The following is a 19,052-nucleotide window of genomic DNA, read 5'->3' as shown; positions in this document are numbered from 1 at the left end:
CTCAGCAATACTGACAGAATCGTCACTCTCCTTGAAATACTTTCTTCCTACTTCACTGGCCTCTTCTCAGTCTCCTTTGCTAGATGATTTTGCCCCTTTCCATCCTCTAAAGTTGGGAGAACTCCAGGATTTGGTCCGTGGTATACTTTGAATATATTCCCTCCCTAAGCAGCTCATCCGGTTCTGTGGATTTATATACACACGGTACACAGTAAAAGGCTGGTATACATTTCAGAGTCAATGGCATACATAAAGCTGACTAGAGCTTTATTTTGAAAAACAAAACTAAATATCTTAAAATTTTATTTTACATTATATTTAACAAAAATTATACTTACAACTACCCAGTAACTTCTAGAACAAGGACAAAATCAAGTTTTGTTTTGGTGACAGTTTTCTGACAAGATTAATAAAACACAATGGACAGGTCCCCCATTTGACTTTCAAGGAACCATCACAAAACAGGGTAATCTTTACTGCATCAAATTCCCAAAACTAAGCCTTTGAAGCACACTGACATAATACTTAATTGTTTCTTCTCAAATTTTTAATGGTTCTCCACAGTATGTTAGGTCCTTTTTTCTCATTGGCTGTAATTTGACAAGTTCTCCAAAAGCACTATCATGAACTTAATTAGATAATACTTTCCAGTTGTACTTAAATCAGAACGATCGTAGGCTTGATAAGCAGGTCAGCCTGAAGCTACCAGGCAGCTCTAGAGGCTCCCGTGGCCATAGCTAACAGCGCACAGGAAGGCCCCTGGCCTAGGACGAGCCCTCAGAACCTTTTAGAGAGAGTGAGGTTCGGGGTCTACTGGGTGTCCAAGCTCGAGAGTGGAGCGTGAGAGGTCAGCTGCCATGTGATAGAAAGAGCTGACATGAGAGAAAAGACCCCACACAGTGAAAAGCTGGGAGACAAGAGAAACAAACTCACAACCTGACAGCAGAGTTCCTGGTTCCAACTGTCGAGACCTGTCTCCGCCTCCAGTGGTCACAGTATATAGTTACCCAGGCCTGGAAATCTCCCTTTTTTCCTAATTAGTTTAACTGGTGTTCCTGTTGTTTGCAAACAACAGCAACTGCATCTTCAGACAGCACTGAGGAAGTAAAAGGTGTGGGACGGTCCTGAAAGGAGATGATGGGAAGGCAGAGCTGGCTGGCAGCAATGTCTCCCTGGCCAGGTCAGGGGCAGCCTCATCTGAGTAGCAACCACCTTTATATTTTTAAAATTACTTGTCCTACTTCCTGGTACTACTTAAACCATTCTGTTGATTAAGCTGGGTAATTTAGTATCAATGAAACACTAATAATCCTTAAAGAGTGAATGACCGGACTACATGTCAACAAGACTAAGGTTAAACCTTATCGAAACTTCGTAAAAAGCGTATTATGATGTTAATGTTCATGTTCCTCTTTAAAATGGGTCAGTGTTTAAAAAGGGGAAAGAGGCAGAGGAATGTGAATGATAAAATCGGTCCAGCTCTGCTTTAATCTCATTCTGTTCAGTTTCTTGTAATGGATAGATCCATTAGAATTTCTGCAACAGATACAAATAAAAAATATCAATTTAATATAATTAAAAGCCATTAAGACAATGACAATACTGTGGCTATATATTTTACACTTATAAAATAATTGAGGATAGATTCCCACTGATATCATTAGACTGGATAATTTGGGAATCTGAAATTCAGGGATCACAAGTTCTGTATCAAAAGATAGAGACAGGCTATTAAGCTGCCAAATGTCAATTAAAAACAAAATTTTTACTAACATTTAAATGTTTTTTTCTTTTTTTTTTTGAGACGGAGTCTCGCTCTGTTGCTAGGCCGGAGTGAGTGGAGCCATCTCTGCTCACTGCAACCTCCGCCTCCCAGATTCAAGCAATTCTCCTGCCTCAGCCTCCTGAGTAGCTGGGACTACAGGTGTGCACCACCACACCTGGCTAATTTTTGTATTTTTAGTAGAGACAAGGTTTCACCATGTTGGCCAGGATGGTCAAATGTTAATTTTTAAATGTCCTCCTCAAATAACACACGAACTTTCTTTACAAAGGTAACATACTCACCAGTTTTCTTTGTTGCTGACATCTCGGATGTTCTGTCCATGTTTAAGGAACCTTTTACTGGGTGGCACTGCTTTAATTGCTACTGGAGTAGCTAGGTTTGAGTTGTATTTTGATAAAAGCTAAAAAAAAAAAAGAAAAGCAAATTTCTTTTTATTGAGCCATATGAACAACATAACCTAAATTTGGAAGAAGTTATAAAATGTTCAATACAAGCTACGGGCCGGGTGTGGTGGCTCACACCTGTAGTCCTAGCACTTTGGGAGGCCAAGGCAGGTGGATCACTTGAGGTCAGGAGTTTGAGACCAGCCTGGACAACAGGTGAAACCCTGTCTCTACTAAAAATACAAAAATTAGCCAGGAGTGGTGGCACACACCTGTAATCCCAGCTACTCGGGAGGCTGAGGCAGAAGAATCACTTCAACCCTGGAGGTGGAGGTTGCAGTGAGCTGAGATCATGCCACTGCACTCCAGCCTGGGAGACAGAACAAGACTCGTTCTAAAAAAAAAAAAAAAAAAAAAGACATGCTAACAGCAATGAAAAGATAGGGATATTAGAAATTTAACTTGGATGTGAAGGACTGATTTTTAAAGCCTAAAATGTATTCTGACTGAGGTTAGTGAAAACAAGTAGCAATATATCCCTGAGAGCAAATTAAGCCTTAACAAAGATGTTAAACTACACAAAAGGAAAGATGTAAAATGAATGCTCAAAAGGAAGGTCATCAATTACAAAAATTATGATAGGAGAACATGAAATATTAGCTATAATTTTTTCATGCATAAAGAGATGATATATTAAATATAAGCTTTCCTTCCTTTTACATAGAAACAAGTAGAGATGAAGCAACCGTTGGGAAGTGGAAACTATATAATTTTCATAAAGACAGAAGATGCTCCTTCTTCACGCAATTTATTATTTCTTCCAGAAAAGCAGAAAAGAGAAAAAAGGATAACAAGTACTTTATTGATATCCCAGCATAAGTCAGTTCTAAAGGCATCTGAGTATTTTCCTAAGTGATTTATCCTTCTCATGGGTCTTCTTAAGTCAGGAAGATTTCTAGAATGGTTATTAAGAATTCCATACATGTAAGTAATAATTGCCAAACACTGTAACTTCTATTAAGGAGGGGGACTGTCAAAGAATCAGACTGGTTATTTAGAATTGGCAGTTGTTATAAGTCATTGGTAGAGTAATGGTAACTGCTGTTAAATACTAAAGAATCGGATACAGTCAGGCATCACTTAACAATAGGGATACATTCTGAGAAATGCATCATGAGGTGATTTCATCGTGTGTGAATATCACAGTACTTACACAAGCCTAGATGGTATACCCTACTGCACACCCAGGGTATATGGTACAGCCTATTGCTCCTAGGCTACAAACCTCTACAGCATATAACTGTCCTGAATAGTGCAGGCACTTGCTACACAGTGATAAGTACTTGTGTATCTAGTACTTATAGAAAATGTACAGTAAAAATACAGTATCCTAATATTATCATTGCTACGGCATATGCGGTCTGTCATTGACCAAAACGTTATGTAGCACATGACTATATTCTAATATACATCAATCAGTGTTTCCTAAACTGAGGTCCAACAAGTCTCAAGTTCAAGAAGCACTGACATGTTATTCATGATACCCTGGTTCTGGGAAATTGTAGGGTAAATGACTTTTCTGACTTTGCCAGCAACACTTCCAATGGAACCATGATCGACATGGAAACCACAGTTGAACAAGTACTGGAAAATAAGGTCCTGACAGCCTAGAATTTGGATTTTCTCATCACCAAAATTAGCACATTAGCTCAATGATAAATAAGACAGTTTACATGCAGTTTCAGGTCTTTAAGTATTTCATTTTGAAAAGAATATCAGAAAAAAAAATAGCCTGGAAAAATAACCTGGAGAATATCTTCTGGAATTTTAGTTACTTCTGGAGGCGTAGGTGTTCTGAGCAGATTCTCATAAGAAGAAATTGTAGGTGAAGAGGGATCTGTTAAATTCTCAAAGCATGTGTCTGAATTTAAAACCAACGAAGTATGATCTTTAACTTCCAAATCATTTGGTGAACTATTTGTTTTTGATAATGGGTAATTTGTGGATACCTATTGAATAAAAACAAACCATTAAATTATGGTAATATAACATAATGTAGTAAACAAAAACGGTTAATCATTTGTTAGTTCTGTTGGGGTCTCTAAGTAGGCCCCCATATGCCCCATCTTCTCTGACCAAGTTCTAAACAAAATCAAGAACAAATGGCACACAGAGGACAAAATATCACTTTCATTACCAATAAAGGCTGAGTTAAAGCTTAATGTCAGCAAGTTGTGGTGGCTCACACCTGTAATCCCAGCACTTTGGGAGGCCGAGGTGTGCGGATCACGAGGTCAGGAGTTTGAGACCAGCCTCACCAACATGGCGAAACCCCGTCTCTACTAAAAATATAAAAATTGAGCCAGGTGTGGTGGTGCATGCCTGTAATCCCAGCTACTCAGGAGGCTGAGGTAGGAGAATTGCTTCAACCCAGGAGGCGGAGGTTGCAGTGAGCCAAGATTGCGCCATTGCACTCCAGCCTGGGTGACAGGGTGAGACTCCATCTCACCCAAAAAAAAAACAAAAAAAAAAAAAAACAAAAAGCTTAGTGTCTAACTAAATAGAATGAACCAAAGATTTAGATGGATACACCCACCCCATCTCAGGCAACAGTGAGTGTAGGCAGAGGAAAATCACAGCATGAATGAACAAGTGTTACCACACGCCCTCCCAAGAGGAAGAAAGCAGATCAGAGGTAAGTTTAGTATGCAGACTATTCATGCTAAACCAGCCAGTTGGGTAAGTCGCTCCATCTCTCTCAGGTCAGAGTTAACAGAGAGAGAGCATAGAGTGTCACCTCAGTAGGGTACCTTCCACGTGAACATAAGGAGTAGATTAATTGTAAATGGCAGGTACTAACAGGCAGATAACCTGATACTTCAATTGCTAACACAGCCCTATGTTCATCCACAGCTGCACTGTACAATATAGTAGCCATAGCCACACAGGACTCTTTAAAGTTAATCAAAATTAAATAAAAATTAAAGAATTAAATATTAGTTCTTCAGATATACTAGCCACATTTTCAGTGCTCAATAACGTGATTCGTGGCTACCATACTGGACAGTGCAGATTACAAAACATTTCCATCATTACAGAAAATTCTATTGGATGCCCTAACACAGTGTTGGTTTTCTATAGCATTGGTTAAGTGACCATATTGACTAAAGAGGGATAAGGTTTTGATTTGATGAAATCTGATTAAATTTATTCACTGGTAAAATTTAGGGGGAAAAAAGCACAAAATTACCCATAATTTTATCACCCAGAGATAACTACACTTTGCTTTTCTATCCACTCTTTTTCTGTAAAACATATGTGTGTACATATGCGCGTGTGTGTACACAGACACACATCATTTTCCATATGATTAATATTTCTTGAAAACATTCTTTTTATATGCTCTCATCTGTTTTGAAAAACACATGATAGTGTACGTAACACCTGATCTTATGGATATGCCTTGCTGTGTTTTAGTTCTTCGATATCATTCGATATTTGTACCATTTCCCATGTTTTGTGCTTACAAATAATGCTGTTCCTTACTCTGTAACTTGTTTTAAATCTTTGTCCCATTTTGCCTTAGAAAAAATTCTGAGATATGGTTTAAGGGTATGAAAAATATTTTTTAGCCGGGCGTGGTGGCTCACGCCTGTAATCCCAGCACTTTGGGAGGCCCAGGCGGGCGGATCACAAGGTCAGTAGATCAAGACCATCCTGGCTAACAAGGTGAAACCCCATCTCTACTAAAAATAAAAAAACCCTGCCGGGTGTGGTGGCAGGCGCCTGTAGTCCCAGCTACTCGGGAGGGCAAGACAGCTTGATTCTAGACAAGCTAGAATCGCTTGAACTCGGGAGGTGGAGGTTGCAGCGAGCTGAGATTGCGCCACTGCACTCCAGCTTGGGTGACAGAGCGAGACCCGGTCTCAAAAACAAAAACAAAAGAAAAAAAAGAAAAATATTTTTTAGAGCAATTGACTTATGCTGCCAAGCTACCCTCCAGAAATGCACTGTAAATACACTCCTAAAAGCTGGATTCATCCATGTCTTCTAAATAGCCTCTTTGAGTCTGCAAGCAGTAGTGTATCTGAGTCTTTAGGAGAAAGATTGTGGCTTTCAATTTTACGGAAAGTTACCAAAGCTATGCTGTTCTTTGTAGATGGAATTTTCAAACCAGGAGTACAGAATGTAGGTACCAAAGGAGAATTGGTATACTCGGCATCTGAAAGACACATAAAATGGTCACAAAAAATTGTAACTATAGTATACTTAACTGGACAGGAAAAAAAATCTCATATTCACATATGTAATTACCATTAGCACTAATAAAATTCAGCAAGGATGCAAGAGCAATACACAATAACAAACAGTTGTAATGTATACTAAACATAAAAGCAACAAACTATTACACATATAATTTGAAAAAAGATACTTTTCACAGTAGCAACAAAGACAAGATTCTACAAATATATCTATTAAAAATGGTGTAAAACCTTTATGGAGAAAATTATCAAACTTCTGACAAAGGAGGAGGAAGAGGGAGAACAGGTCACTTGCCTTCCAAGATGGCAGGACTTACTCCAAAGGTACAGTAGTTAAAAACAGTGTAACATTAACCAGGGATGGGAAAATTAAAGATAAGAACAAGAGAGACCAGTGCATATACAGACAATTGCTATCTAGGACACACAGTATCATCGAGGCAACCTTAAAAAACAGCAAAGAGAAAAGGTAAATGTTAGAAAAACAATCTAACTGGCAAAATATTTTAAGTCTAAAAGTCATCAAGTGTTGGAAAAGATGGAGAAACAGGAACTCAACACCACTAGTGAGAAGATAAATCTTAACAGCCACTCTTAGCTGACTATTCAGCATTTTCTAGAATAAGTAAAAATGTGCATGTCCTTTGAGCCGGCAATGTTACTCCTAGATGAGAAATACACATATGCACTACAGAAAATTTCCTTAGGGCACTGCCTATAATAATAAAAAATAAAAACATTACCTCTTAATCAGCAAATGAATATGGCTCATATATACAGTAGAATACTATTTATCAATTAAAAAGGATGAAGTGCTTTGGGAGGTCAAGGTGGGCGGATCACTTGAGTCCAGGAGTTTGAGACCAGCCTGGGTAACATGGTGAAACCCCTCTACCAAAAAAATACAAAAATTAGCTGGGCATGGTGGTGTACGCCTATAGTCCCTGCTACGTTGGGGGCTGAGGTGGGAGGATTGGTTGAGTCCAAGAGGCAGAGGTTGCAGTGAGTAGTCTACAACTGTGACCAGCCTGGGCAACATGGCAAATCCCCATCTATACAAAAAATACAAAAATTAGCTGGACGTCATGGTGTGTGCCTGTAGTCCCAGCTACTTGAGAGGATTGCTTGAGCCTGAGAAGCTGAGGCTGCAGTGAGCCAAGATCATGTCACTACACTCCAGCCTGGGCAACAGAGTAAGAGCCTGTCTCAAAGAAAACAAAACAAAAAAAATCATAAAACTCTAGGATTTTTTAATCTTGCTTTTTCATGAACACCAATGTTTTCATGTTTGCTGGGACAAATATGAAAACAATGTATGAAAATTTTCTTTAAGTTACTGAGCTATTCAAAAGAAACCAAAATTTAAAATGACAGCTGAGGTATTCTGTGTGTGGTTTATATAAGAAAGATAATGTACAACTCTAATCAATAGGTTAAAACAAAAAGTACCATGGCTCTACATCAAAAGATTGGTGAATAAATATGTATGTTTCAAATTAAAATGTTAAAAACAAGCTTACAAATACTGAATATAATCAATAGTATTAAAAACATACCAGAAAATTTTCTTTCTCTTGGACAAAATCATGCTGAATGAAATGGTACTTAATGTAATCCAACATTAGGAATTAAACAGATGAAGAAAACTATTAGAATGTCTAAGATGATGAAATCAATTTTGTTCAAAGATAGTTTGGGAAAAATGTTCCTGAGAAGTAACTTGATTTTATACTTACCACTTTTTTCCAGCTGCTGGATAGTGGAGCCAGGAGTGGCAAAAACATTATCATTGGGCCTGGATTCTGTATCTATGGCCTCCTCACTGGTGTGATTCATAGGGAAATTACAAGGTTAAAAAAGTTAACATTCAATCTCTGGGAAAAAATTTAACCTTACTAAATATCAAGTTTGGACATTCAGTTATGCTTTATGGTATAGAAGTTCCATGAAACAAATTCATATATATCCATGGCATAAAACAGTTAAGGACCATTAACTTCAACTTATTAGTTCAAAAAAGGAACTATGTAGCTCATGGGGCTTCCAAATCCTAAAGTGGAATTTTATAACCAGTATACATATATAGATTAAAAACTTGCCATTTTTTTAAGACTAAAATGACTGATCCTGTCATCTGATTATCATTGTCCTAGACAATTACACAGATGTCTGTAAAATAGTTATAAAGAGAATATCACTGAATACAAGATAGTTCAGGATTGATTTTCACTTATAAGTTTCCAGTTTTGAATTTAAACATAATGACCCATGCTGTCTTTAACATCTTGTGCAAACATTTTTTTTTTTTTCTGAGACAGGGTCTCGATCTGTTCCCAGGCTGAAGTGCAGTGGTGCAATCTCAGCTCATTGCAACCTCCACCTCCCAGTTTCAAGTGATTCTCCCACGTAAGCCTCCCCAGTAGCTGGGACTATAGGCACACACCACTGTGCCTGGCTAATGTTTTTGTATTTTTTTGGTAGAGACAGGGTTTCACCACGTTGGCCAGGCTGGTCTCAAACTCTTGACCTCAGGTGATCCACCCACCCTGACCTCCCAAAGTGCTGGGATTACAGGTGTGAGCCATCACGCCTGGTCATTGTGTAAACATTTTTTTTAAAGTGTATATACAGTATGGCAAAAGAATATATGTTGCATAAAATCTCTAAAAATAAAAGGGCTGGGCATAGTGGCTTATGCATGTTGTGGGGCCAAAGTGGGAGGATCTCTTTAGGCTAGGAGTTGGAGACCAGGCTGCGCAACATAGCAAGACCCCGTCTCTACAAAAAATAAAAATATTAAAATTAGCTGGGAGTTGCAGCACATAACTATAACCTCAGCTACAGAGGAGGCCCAGGTGGAAGAACCACTTGAACCCAGTTCATGGTTGCGGTGAGCTACCATCCTGCCACTGCACTTTAGCCTGGGTGTTGGGAATGTTTCATGGAAAGAGGTGGTTTTCAAATGTCTAAAACCTTTTACCCAGTCATTTTACCTCTAGGAAAACTCAACAAACATTTTGGCACAGTAGTATTTATTACAGCTTATTTATAATAGGGGAAAATTGGAAAGAACCAAAATAGGACAGTGAGACCCTGTCTCTAAAAATAAAAGAAAAAAAGAGAGAAAGAAAAACTACTACTAGTACCTGTGTAGTCCCCTGTGGAAGCTTCCCATCTTGGTACCCATCTCTGCCCTACAAAGGTAAATTTCTATCTAGATTTGCTTGGTACTTTAACTACTTATTTGTGTACTCTAAATATAATTTTTGTGCTTTTGAACTATAAATGAAATAATAGTGTTTTATTTCTATATAACTGCACACTTTGATTATTTTCCTTGTTCATTTAAGTAAAATTTCAGAGGCTTTTATATACACTGGCAACTTTCCCTAAGATTGATTCACCAATGGCCACCAGCATTATAAAAGCATTTTCTTATGTCTTTATCAACACTGAATATAACCTGTCTTTTTTGGTATTCTCTCTCTTAACATTAACAAACCTAGTTAAAACTTGGAAATAAAACGTGCATCTGGATAGTTGAAAAATGACATCTTATTTTTGTATTTGAATTTCCTTCATTACCTGCAAGGCTAAAAGTGTTCATATGCTTATTGGTCAATTGTATTTCTTCTGTTTTTTTTTTTTTTATCTTGAGATGGAGTCTCACTCTGTCACCCAGACTGGAGTGCAGTGGCACGATCTCGGCTCACTGCAGCCTCTGGCCTCTAGGGTTCAAGTGATTCTCCTGCCTCAGCCGACTGAGTAGTTGGGACTGCAGGTGCCCAGCTAATTTGTGTATTTTTAGTAGAGCCAGGATTTCACCATGTTGGCCAGGCTGGTCTCAAACTCCTGACCTCAAGTGATCCACCCACTTCGGCCTCCCAAAGTGTTGGGATTACAGGCGTGAGCCACTGCGCCTGGCCTCTTCTTTTGTTAGTTCATGTCTTTGCTCGTTTTAAAAATGGGATGTCTTTCACCAATTACTGCATCTGGGTTTTTAAAACATGTTATGTATATATATATAACATATATATGCACATATATTATATCATGTTATAAAACTTTTCCTGCTTTGTCATTGGTCAAATATTTTATGATACAGTAGTTTAAATTTTGTATGTGATCAAATCTATCCATATTCTTTACTATAATTTCTAGCTTTGATGTCATGCCATAATTTAACTACTTCCTACTGTTAACTATTTTGGTTCTGTCCAATTTTCCCCATTTAAAATAAGGCTGTAATAAATACTACTGTGCCAAAATGTTTGTCAAGTTTTCCTAGAGGTAAAATGACTAGGTAAAAGGTTTTAAACACTTAAGAATCAACTCTTTCCATGAAACATTCCTGACAATGATACATGAACACACGTTTCATTGTACTCTTCTAACAGTTAAAACAAATATTCTTTGTACTATTTTGATAGACAAAACTGTTTTTAAAATATTTATTAGTCATATCTATTCCTGTCCATTGCCTAGGTAGCTTTTGGTATGTTAGTGGCTTCTTATCAGTATGTGTGTAACATAGTCCTCAATGCAATTCTTTTCTTGGTTTATTTTTTATCCTTTATATGCTTCATGTTCCAGTCTATTTATTTAATTTTTATTCTTTTAGAGGTGGGATCTAGCTATGTTGCCCAGTCTGGTTTCAAACTCCCAGGCTCATGTGATTCTCCTAACTCAGCCTCCCAAGCAGGTGGGACTAAGGCATGAATCACCATGCCTGACTCATGTTCCCTTCCATATTTCTGAATAGAACAAACAAATATTGTTAAGATGTCTAATCATTACCACTTTCTTGCAATTACAAACATATTGATAGTTGCAGTATACCCTTTCACTGTTTAAACAGCTAATTTATCTATATTTTCTTTTACTTTTTAAATAATTTATCTAAATATTTATATTTTTGATCTATCTATATTTTATATTGACTCGAGGTAGAGACAACTTGATTTTTTTCCAGTTAACTAATTGTTACAGTATAATTTACTGAATCATCTTTACTTCAAAAATACCTTCAGGATCACTTGAGGCCAGGACTTAAGAGACTAGCCTAGACAACATAGTGAGACCCTGTCTCTACAGAAAGTTAAAAAAAAAAAATTAGTCAGGCCTGGTGGTCCACACCTGTCGTCCCCACCTACTACTTGGGAAGCTGAGGCAGGAGGACTGCTTGAATCTAGGAAGTCGAAACTGCTGTGAGCTATGGTGATGCCTCTGCACTCCAACCTGGGTGACAGACTAAGAACCTGTCGAAAGAAAGAAAAGAAAAGAAAACAAAGAAAGAAAAGAAATAGTTGCCCTATGTAACTATATAAAATATATATCTTCTATCAGCCTCTTACTTGAATTTTATTATTTCTATAAGTTTTTCATGTGATTTTCTTGAGTTGCCTAGGTACAAAATGGCCTAGAAGTGCAACACAGAAATATTTCTTATTTCCTATCTCATTACACTGGCCACAGCATCAAGAATGATGTTAGGCTGGGCGTGGTAGCTCACACCTATAATCCCAGCACTCTGGGAAGCTGAGGCAGGTGGATTACTTGAGCCCAGGAGTTCAAGAGCAGCCTGGGCAACATGGCAAAACCCCATCTCTACTAAAAATAGAAAAATTAGCCAGGCATGGTGGCTCATGCCTGTAGTCCCAGCTACTCGGGTGGCTGAGGCTCGAGAATCACTTGAACTCAGTGCGCTGAGATTGCCCCAGTGCACTCCAGCCTGGGAACAGAGCGAGACCTTATCTCAAAACAATGACAACAGCATGGCATGACATGACATAACATTCGAAAGGATTCATCCAGAACACCATCCATGCTCAGAGCTTTTTGGAGCTTGTTATCTGATAATTCTTTTTTTTCTTTTTCTTTTTTGGAGAGAGTTTTGCTCTTGTTGTCTAGGCTGGAGTACAGTGGCTTGATCTCAGCTTACTGCAACCTCCACCTCCTGGGTTCAAACAACTCTCCTGCTTCAGCCTTCCAAGTAGTTGGGATTACAGGTGCCTACCACCAAACCCAGCTATTTTTTTGTATTTTTAATACGGACAGGATTTCATCCTGTTGGCCAGGCTGGTCTTGAACTCCTAACCTCAAGTGATCCACTGTGCCTGTCCTGTTATCTGATAACTTTTTCAGTTTTCTTCTCTGATTACTGCTCTACCCAGGTTTTCTACTTCAAGTCAATTTTTATCACTTTGTATTATTTTCCAAAACTTTATCTGAAATTTTCAAATTTCCCAATTCCATACCCTATGATATTTTCTGACAGCTTAGAAAAATAAAAACATAGGCCAGGCACAGTGGCTCATGCCTGTAAACCCAGTACTTTGGGAGGCCGAGGCAGGTGGATCACTTGAGGCCAGGAGTTCAAGACCAGCCAACATGGTGAAACCCTGTCTCTACTAAAAATACAAAAATTAGCCAAATGTGGTGGCGTGCCCCTGCAATTCCAGCTACTTAGGTGGCTGAGGCATGAGAATCACTTGAACCCAGGAGGTTGTAGTGAGCTGAGATTGAGCCATTGCACTCCAGCCTGGGCGACAGAACAAGACCATCTCAAAAACAAAACAAAACAAAACAAAACACACAACACAGTCCTTAGTTCTTAGTTATTTGTATTTATGTTTAGATAAGGACTAGTTCTTAGGTTTATCAATTCAACTCTTTTAAAAATCTTTTGGATTAAAATTTTATGTTATCTTTAGTGTTTCTTCTTTTCCCCAGAGTTGTGGGGTTTTTTTCTGACTCTTTGACATGAATGTTTATTTTCTTTCTTTAATAGTAAGTTTTTAATGATAAGTATTTATCTTTAGACACTGCTTGGCTACTTTGATAAGTGGTACTTTCATTGTAACTCTCGCGGTTTTAATCACCATTTCCATGCTAATGGCTCCCACATCTAGTTTAGCACTGACTTCTTCACTGAGCTTTAAACTGATATTAGAATGCCTAAGCATGAAGAGGCACTAACAATGTCAAAACCAACATGTCAACACATCACCTATCCCCCGTACTCCAGGTATTCTTTTCCTGTTCTCTCCAACATCACCCCAAGCAAGAAAACAGAAAGTCGGGGTTTATCCTAGCTCATCCTCTCTTCCCAAGTCTCCACAGCAAATCAATCACAAGTTCTTACTAATTTTACCCCTTTAATTTTATTCCCTCTTTTTTATCCCTACAAATACCATCTTTTTTTCAGGCCCTTATCACGTCTTCTGTAGTCTCTCACCTGAAGAAACCGACAGCTCACACTTTATTGACAGTATTGGTGATTCGAGAAGATCTGTAATATAAAGTATCTGAAAACCTTACCACTAAAGAACTTATTGATGTAACCAAACACCACCTGTTCCCCTAAAACCTACTGAAATAAAATTTAAAAAATGTGAAAACTTTTTAAAGGAAAAATGTTGTCTGAAACATTATATTTCTTCTGGAAGAAAATCAATAAATACAAAAGGTTTAGAAAGCTAGAGAAAAGATGCCTTTTAACAGAGCTACTTACCGTTTATTATTCCTCACATTTTTAAGTCCCATTGTGTAATCTTCATTTAAACACATAGTATATTCAGAGATACCAAAGTGTTCTAATTTAGGAGTTACACACTCAAAATCATCCATTTTTAGTGCACATTTTGGAGTTTTTAGTACTTTTACTAGTGATTGCTTGGTAGGCGGAGTTACAATTACAAGCTCTTCCTTATAGTTGTTCACTGCCTGCGGAGGGTTTGGTGGAACTTGGGATACCATGTACCGCTCAAGTCCAAAATCTGAAAGTTGTGGACTACGTGGAGACTTCTCAGAAATACAACTACTTGCAACAGGAGGATCAGACAGATCATCTTTCACATCAGGCTTCTGAATATTTTCACAATTAGACAACTCTGGGTCAAAGTTAATGGCTTCTTGCTCGTGTACTAGGAGGAAAAATCAGAATATTCTGGTCAAACATCAAAACGGAAACTTTCATGTTTACAAAAACAACAGAAAACAGCTTATCTGAAATTTCCCAAATCAGCAAAAGTTCCGATTGTCTAAACATTTTATTTATTATTTATTGAGACAGGGTCTCGCTCTGCCACCCAGGCTGGAGTACAGAGGTGTGATCACAGCTCACTGCAGACTTGACCTCCTGGGCTCAAGTGATCGTCCCATCTCAGCTCCTGGGGTAGCTGGGACTGTAGGTGTGCCACCATGCTCAGCTAAGTTTTAAATTTTTTTGTGGAGATGGGGTCTTATCATGTTGCCCAGGCTGGTGTCAAACTCCTGGGCTCAAATGATCCTCCTGCCTTGGCCCCCAGAATGATGGCATTTCAGGCATGAGCCACCACACTCAGCTGAAATGCTATTTCAATTGTCCCTTTAATAAAGTTCCGACATGTATCTCTTGTGCACCCATATCCCATTGTGATTATACATTAGAGGAGGAAAGCAAGTTAAAGTGTTATAAGATGAAAAATTAATATTCACAAATAAAAGTCCAATTTTCTTATACCCTTAATGTGATTTACTAGTTTTTCTTAATATTTCCTTTTTTTCTCTCAGACTTTAGTGAGCATCAGAATATATTTTCTGTAGCTTTGACTGTTGTCCAGGCTGGAGTGCAGTGGCACTATCACAGATCCGGATGTAGGCAACAATGGGGGAGGGCCCCAGGTTGGGGAGAACCATGAACAACTGTTCTGAGAAAAGGCCAATCACAAAGGACCTGTAGGTACTTTTTTTTTTTAAATTTTTGAGTCAGCGTCTCACTTTGTCCCCCAGGCTGGAGTGCAGTGGCAATCTTGGCTCACTGCAGTCTCAACTTCCAAAGCTGGGACTACAGGCATACACCACCATGCCCAGCTAATTTTTTGTATTTTTGGTAGAGACAGGGGTTTCACCATGTTGCCCAGACTGGTCTAGAACTCCTGAGCTCAAGTGATCTGCCCATCTCGGCCTCCCAATGTGCTGGGATTACACATGTGAGCCACCATGCCTGGTCACAACAACCTTGCTCTGTGCCTAGCCCGCCTCCAGCATGACCCTATAAAACTTCCCTTCAGCCTCTGCCTCTTTGCAGACAGCCTCTTCTCTGCTGTACTGCCCAATGCCACCTTGCAATGTATTTTCATACTTTAATAAATCTGCCTTTCTCTACCTACCACTGTCTTGGTAAATTCCTTTACCACCTGTGACACTAGCCCCAGCTAGTCGCACACACAACGCTGGGCTCGGGTGATTCTCCTACCTCAGCCTCCCAGGCAGCTGGTACTATGGGCGTGTGCCACCATGCCCAGATAATTTTTTGTACTTTTTGTAGAGATAGGGTTTCGCCATGTTGCCCAGGCTGGTCTTGAACTCCTGGGCTCAAGTGATCCACCCGCCTCAGCCTCCCAAAGTGTTGAGATTACAGGCATGAGCCACTGCACCTGGCCTGAAACTATATTTTAAAATTTCATGACAGTATGGAATCAACTGTGTTCCATATTTAACACAGAATATGATATTATTTTAGATTCGTAACTTCCAGATGCCCAAGCTAAACAGCAAAGACTGCTATATAAAGATAAGTTTTTATCCTAAGTTAGTCTGGAACACCTTTATCAAACACCTAGTTGAGAAAAACAATAGGGGAGCATTTCAAAGATATACAGTTTCTCAACCATTAATAGGTTATATACTTTTTTTTTTTTTTTTCTGAGACAGAGTCTTGCTCTGTCACCCAGGCTGGAGTGCAGTGGTGCAATCTCAGCTCACTGCAACCTTTGCCTCCTGGGTTCAAACAATTCTCCTATATGAGCCTAACGAGTAGCTGGGATTACAGGCACACACCACTACACCCAGCTAATTTTTGTATTTTTAGTAGAGACAGGGTCTCACCATGTTGGCCAAGATGGTCTTGAACTCCTGACCTCAGGTGATCTGCCTGCCTTGGCCTCCCAAAGTGCTGGGATTACAGGCATGAACCACAGTGCCTGGCCGGTTATATACTTTCTTGTTTGTTTTGTTTGGTTTTAAAAGCCTTGAGTTTAAATCTCTGAGGTTTCATATTTTGATTTCATAGTTTTTGTTTCTTTGAAGAGATTCTGAGTCACTGAGTTGTTTTGGCATTATGCTTTCTGTAAATTTTGAGAAATGTTACAAGAGTTGCCAAAAACCTACTGATGTATTTATCACAGGACTGCCATTTAAGAGATTAATAAATCATCATTATCAGTACTCCATAGGGAGACATTATCCCCATCTTATAAGTGAGGAAAAAGCAACTTACAGAAATTACCCAAGGTCACACATGTAATAACTGGTGGAGCCAGTATTTGAATCTATGGCTCCTTCACACCAAAGTCAACAAAATTCTATGATACCATGTGGGGGGGTGGTGGTAGTGTGGGTTGTTTGTAAGTAGGTATGTATGTATGTATGTATTTTATTTATTGAGGCAGGGTCTCGCTCTGTCATGCAGGTTGGAGTATAGTGGCGTGATAGTAGCTTACTGCGGCCTTGAATTCCTGGGCTTAAGGGATCCCTTCTGCCTCAGCCTACCAAATAATTAGGACTCCAAGTATGCACCATCATGCCCAATTAATTTTGTAAAACAATTTTTTGTAGACACAAGAGTCTCATTATGTAGCCCTGGCCTCAAGTGATCCTCCTGCCTCAGTCTCCCACACTGCTGGAATAACAGGCATGAGCCAGTGTGCCTGTCTCACATGGACTGTTTAACTTACCTGCCACACACATCCTCAATATATACTTGTTCAATTTAATAATAGAAATGAAGACACTGAAGTTAGTCATTCAGAGGTATGGGCATAACAACAGCAGTTAATAATTAACCTTGAGTGACTGACATGCTAGGCACTGCTCTAAGCAAACTTTATCTTATTTAATCCTTAAACAATCTCATGAGATAGATACACTAAACTTTCCCACTTTACAAATGAGAACGTAAGGCACAAGATTAAGTAACTTGACAAAGATAATAATACAGCTATTAAGTGGTGGAATACAGATTTGAACGCAGGCATTTTGGCTCCAAATTCTAAACCACTATGATAGACTGCCCTTCATTAAAATTTTAGAACCAAAAAATGACTCTGCCAAATTTTTATAGCCAATATCTCTTTCTACAGAAGAGAAAACTGTGAACAAGAAAAATGAAATAACATGCCTTGAGGTCTCTCAGCTTTTATTGGCAGGGCTAACTAGAAACCACCTATCCCAAGTTACAAAGATTTATCTTGTAGTTTTTCATTTAAATAGGCCATCTAGCCTAAATGTGCTAAATACAGCCTTGTGCTAGCTTTCATTTGGCATTTTGGAAAGGAAAGCAAGGACTGTCTTTATATTGCACCCCTGATTTGCACTCCAAAAGCATACCACACAGTGAGAGTTGACTAAATGTTTATCAAATAAGCATCAGATAACGACAGAGCTAGAATTAAAAACCATCTTAGTTAATCATGCTGCCTTGTTTCTTCAATACTAAAACAAATGCTATAAAATGAAGTTATTCAAACCTGAATTTTTCTTGACACGTGGACTATATCCATACTTCTGGAAATACTCTCGTATTTTCATAATATCCATTGAATTTTTTTCCATTAGTACTTTTGTTGCCTTTATGAAATCAATGCCTTCTTGATTTTCCAATCTTGCTTTATCAAGAAGAATGTTAACGTCATCCTTTTATGAATAAAGAGAATACATTTTAATTTCTCTAACTTCTGACTAAATCTATTTAGGATAAAAAAATTACTCGCCACAGAGAAATCATAAATTAATATTGTAGGAGTGATACCTTTAGAGTCTGAACTTCTGAATGAAGGTCATATAAAATTCTCATTGGATAATCTTCAAAGTCTTCAATATGAATATTGAAAGAAAAAAAGTCCAATAAGTGTAAGGAAAAGGAGAAAGAAAAAGAATACTTAGTATACAATCATATACCTTATAATGACATTTTGTTCAATGACAGGCCACATATGACAGTGGTACCATAAGATAATACCATATTTTGTACTGTACCTTTTATATGTTTAGATACACAAATACTTACCATAATCTTACAGTTGCCTACAGTATTCAGTGCAGTCGCATGCTATATAGGTTTGTGGTCTGGGAACAACAGGCTACACCATATAGCCTAGGTGTGCAATAGGTCATATCATGTACGTTTGTGTTACATATGCTCTATGTTTGCACAATAACAAAATTGCCTACCATTGCTCAGAACGCATCCCCCTTAAGTAACATGACTGTATAACATACATACTGAAAAGCATACAAATCCTAAGTACGTAGCTTAATGAACTTTATAAAATGAGCATACCTGCATAACTGGCCCTCAGCTCAAGAAAGAGAAGTAGAGGCCGGGCGTGGTGGCTCATGCCTGTAATCCCAGCACTTTGGGAGGCCAAGGCGGGCGGATCACGAGGTCAGGAGATCGAGACCATCCTGGCTAACACAGTGAGACCCCCGTCTCTACTAAAGAATACAAAAAATTAGCCGGGCATAGTGGCAAGTGCCTATAGTCCCAGCTACTCGGGAGACTGAGGCAGGAGAATGGCATGAACCCAGGAGGCAGAGGTTGCAGTGAGCCGAGATTGTGCCACTGCACTCCAGCCTGGG

General features: G+C 38.7%; 1 protein-coding gene across 2 annotated transcripts in view; it reads right to left on the bottom strand.

Moving 5' to 3' along the window:
• Positions 1-250: 250 nt before the first annotated feature.
• The window catches only part of SKA3 (spindle and kinetochore associated complex subunit 3), a 24,135-nt gene continuing 5,333 nt past the window's right edge, over positions 251-19,052 (bottom strand). The window contains exons 2-9 of one of the 2 annotated variants that reach the window (XM_011951322.1): positions 18,223-18,284; positions 17,942-18,107; positions 13,945-14,356; positions 8,168-8,253; positions 6,306-6,391; positions 3,975-4,178; positions 2,068-2,186; positions 251-1,536 (exon numbers count right to left, since the gene is read on the bottom strand). In XM_011951322.1, coding sequence (XP_011806712.1) covers position 1,536; positions 2,068-2,186; positions 3,975-4,178; positions 6,306-6,391; positions 8,168-8,253; positions 13,945-14,356; positions 17,942-18,107; positions 18,223-18,284 — 1,136 coding nt within the window. In that variant the 3' untranslated portion in view covers positions 251-1,535. The remainder of the gene's footprint in view (positions 1,537-2,067; positions 2,187-3,974; positions 4,179-6,305; positions 6,392-8,167; positions 8,254-13,944; positions 14,357-17,941; positions 18,108-18,222; positions 18,285-19,052) is intronic. The other variant, XM_011951323.1, reaches the window with a different exon arrangement.

Source organism: Colobus angolensis, unplaced genomic scaffold, assembly GCF_000951035.1.
Source record: "Colobus angolensis palliatus isolate OR3802 unplaced genomic scaffold, Cang.pa_1.0 Scaffold318, whole genome shotgun sequence".
Lineage (NCBI taxonomy): Eukaryota > Metazoa > Chordata > Mammalia > Primates > Cercopithecidae > Colobus > Colobus angolensis.
This window is presented reverse-complemented; position numbering and strand designations above follow the sequence as displayed.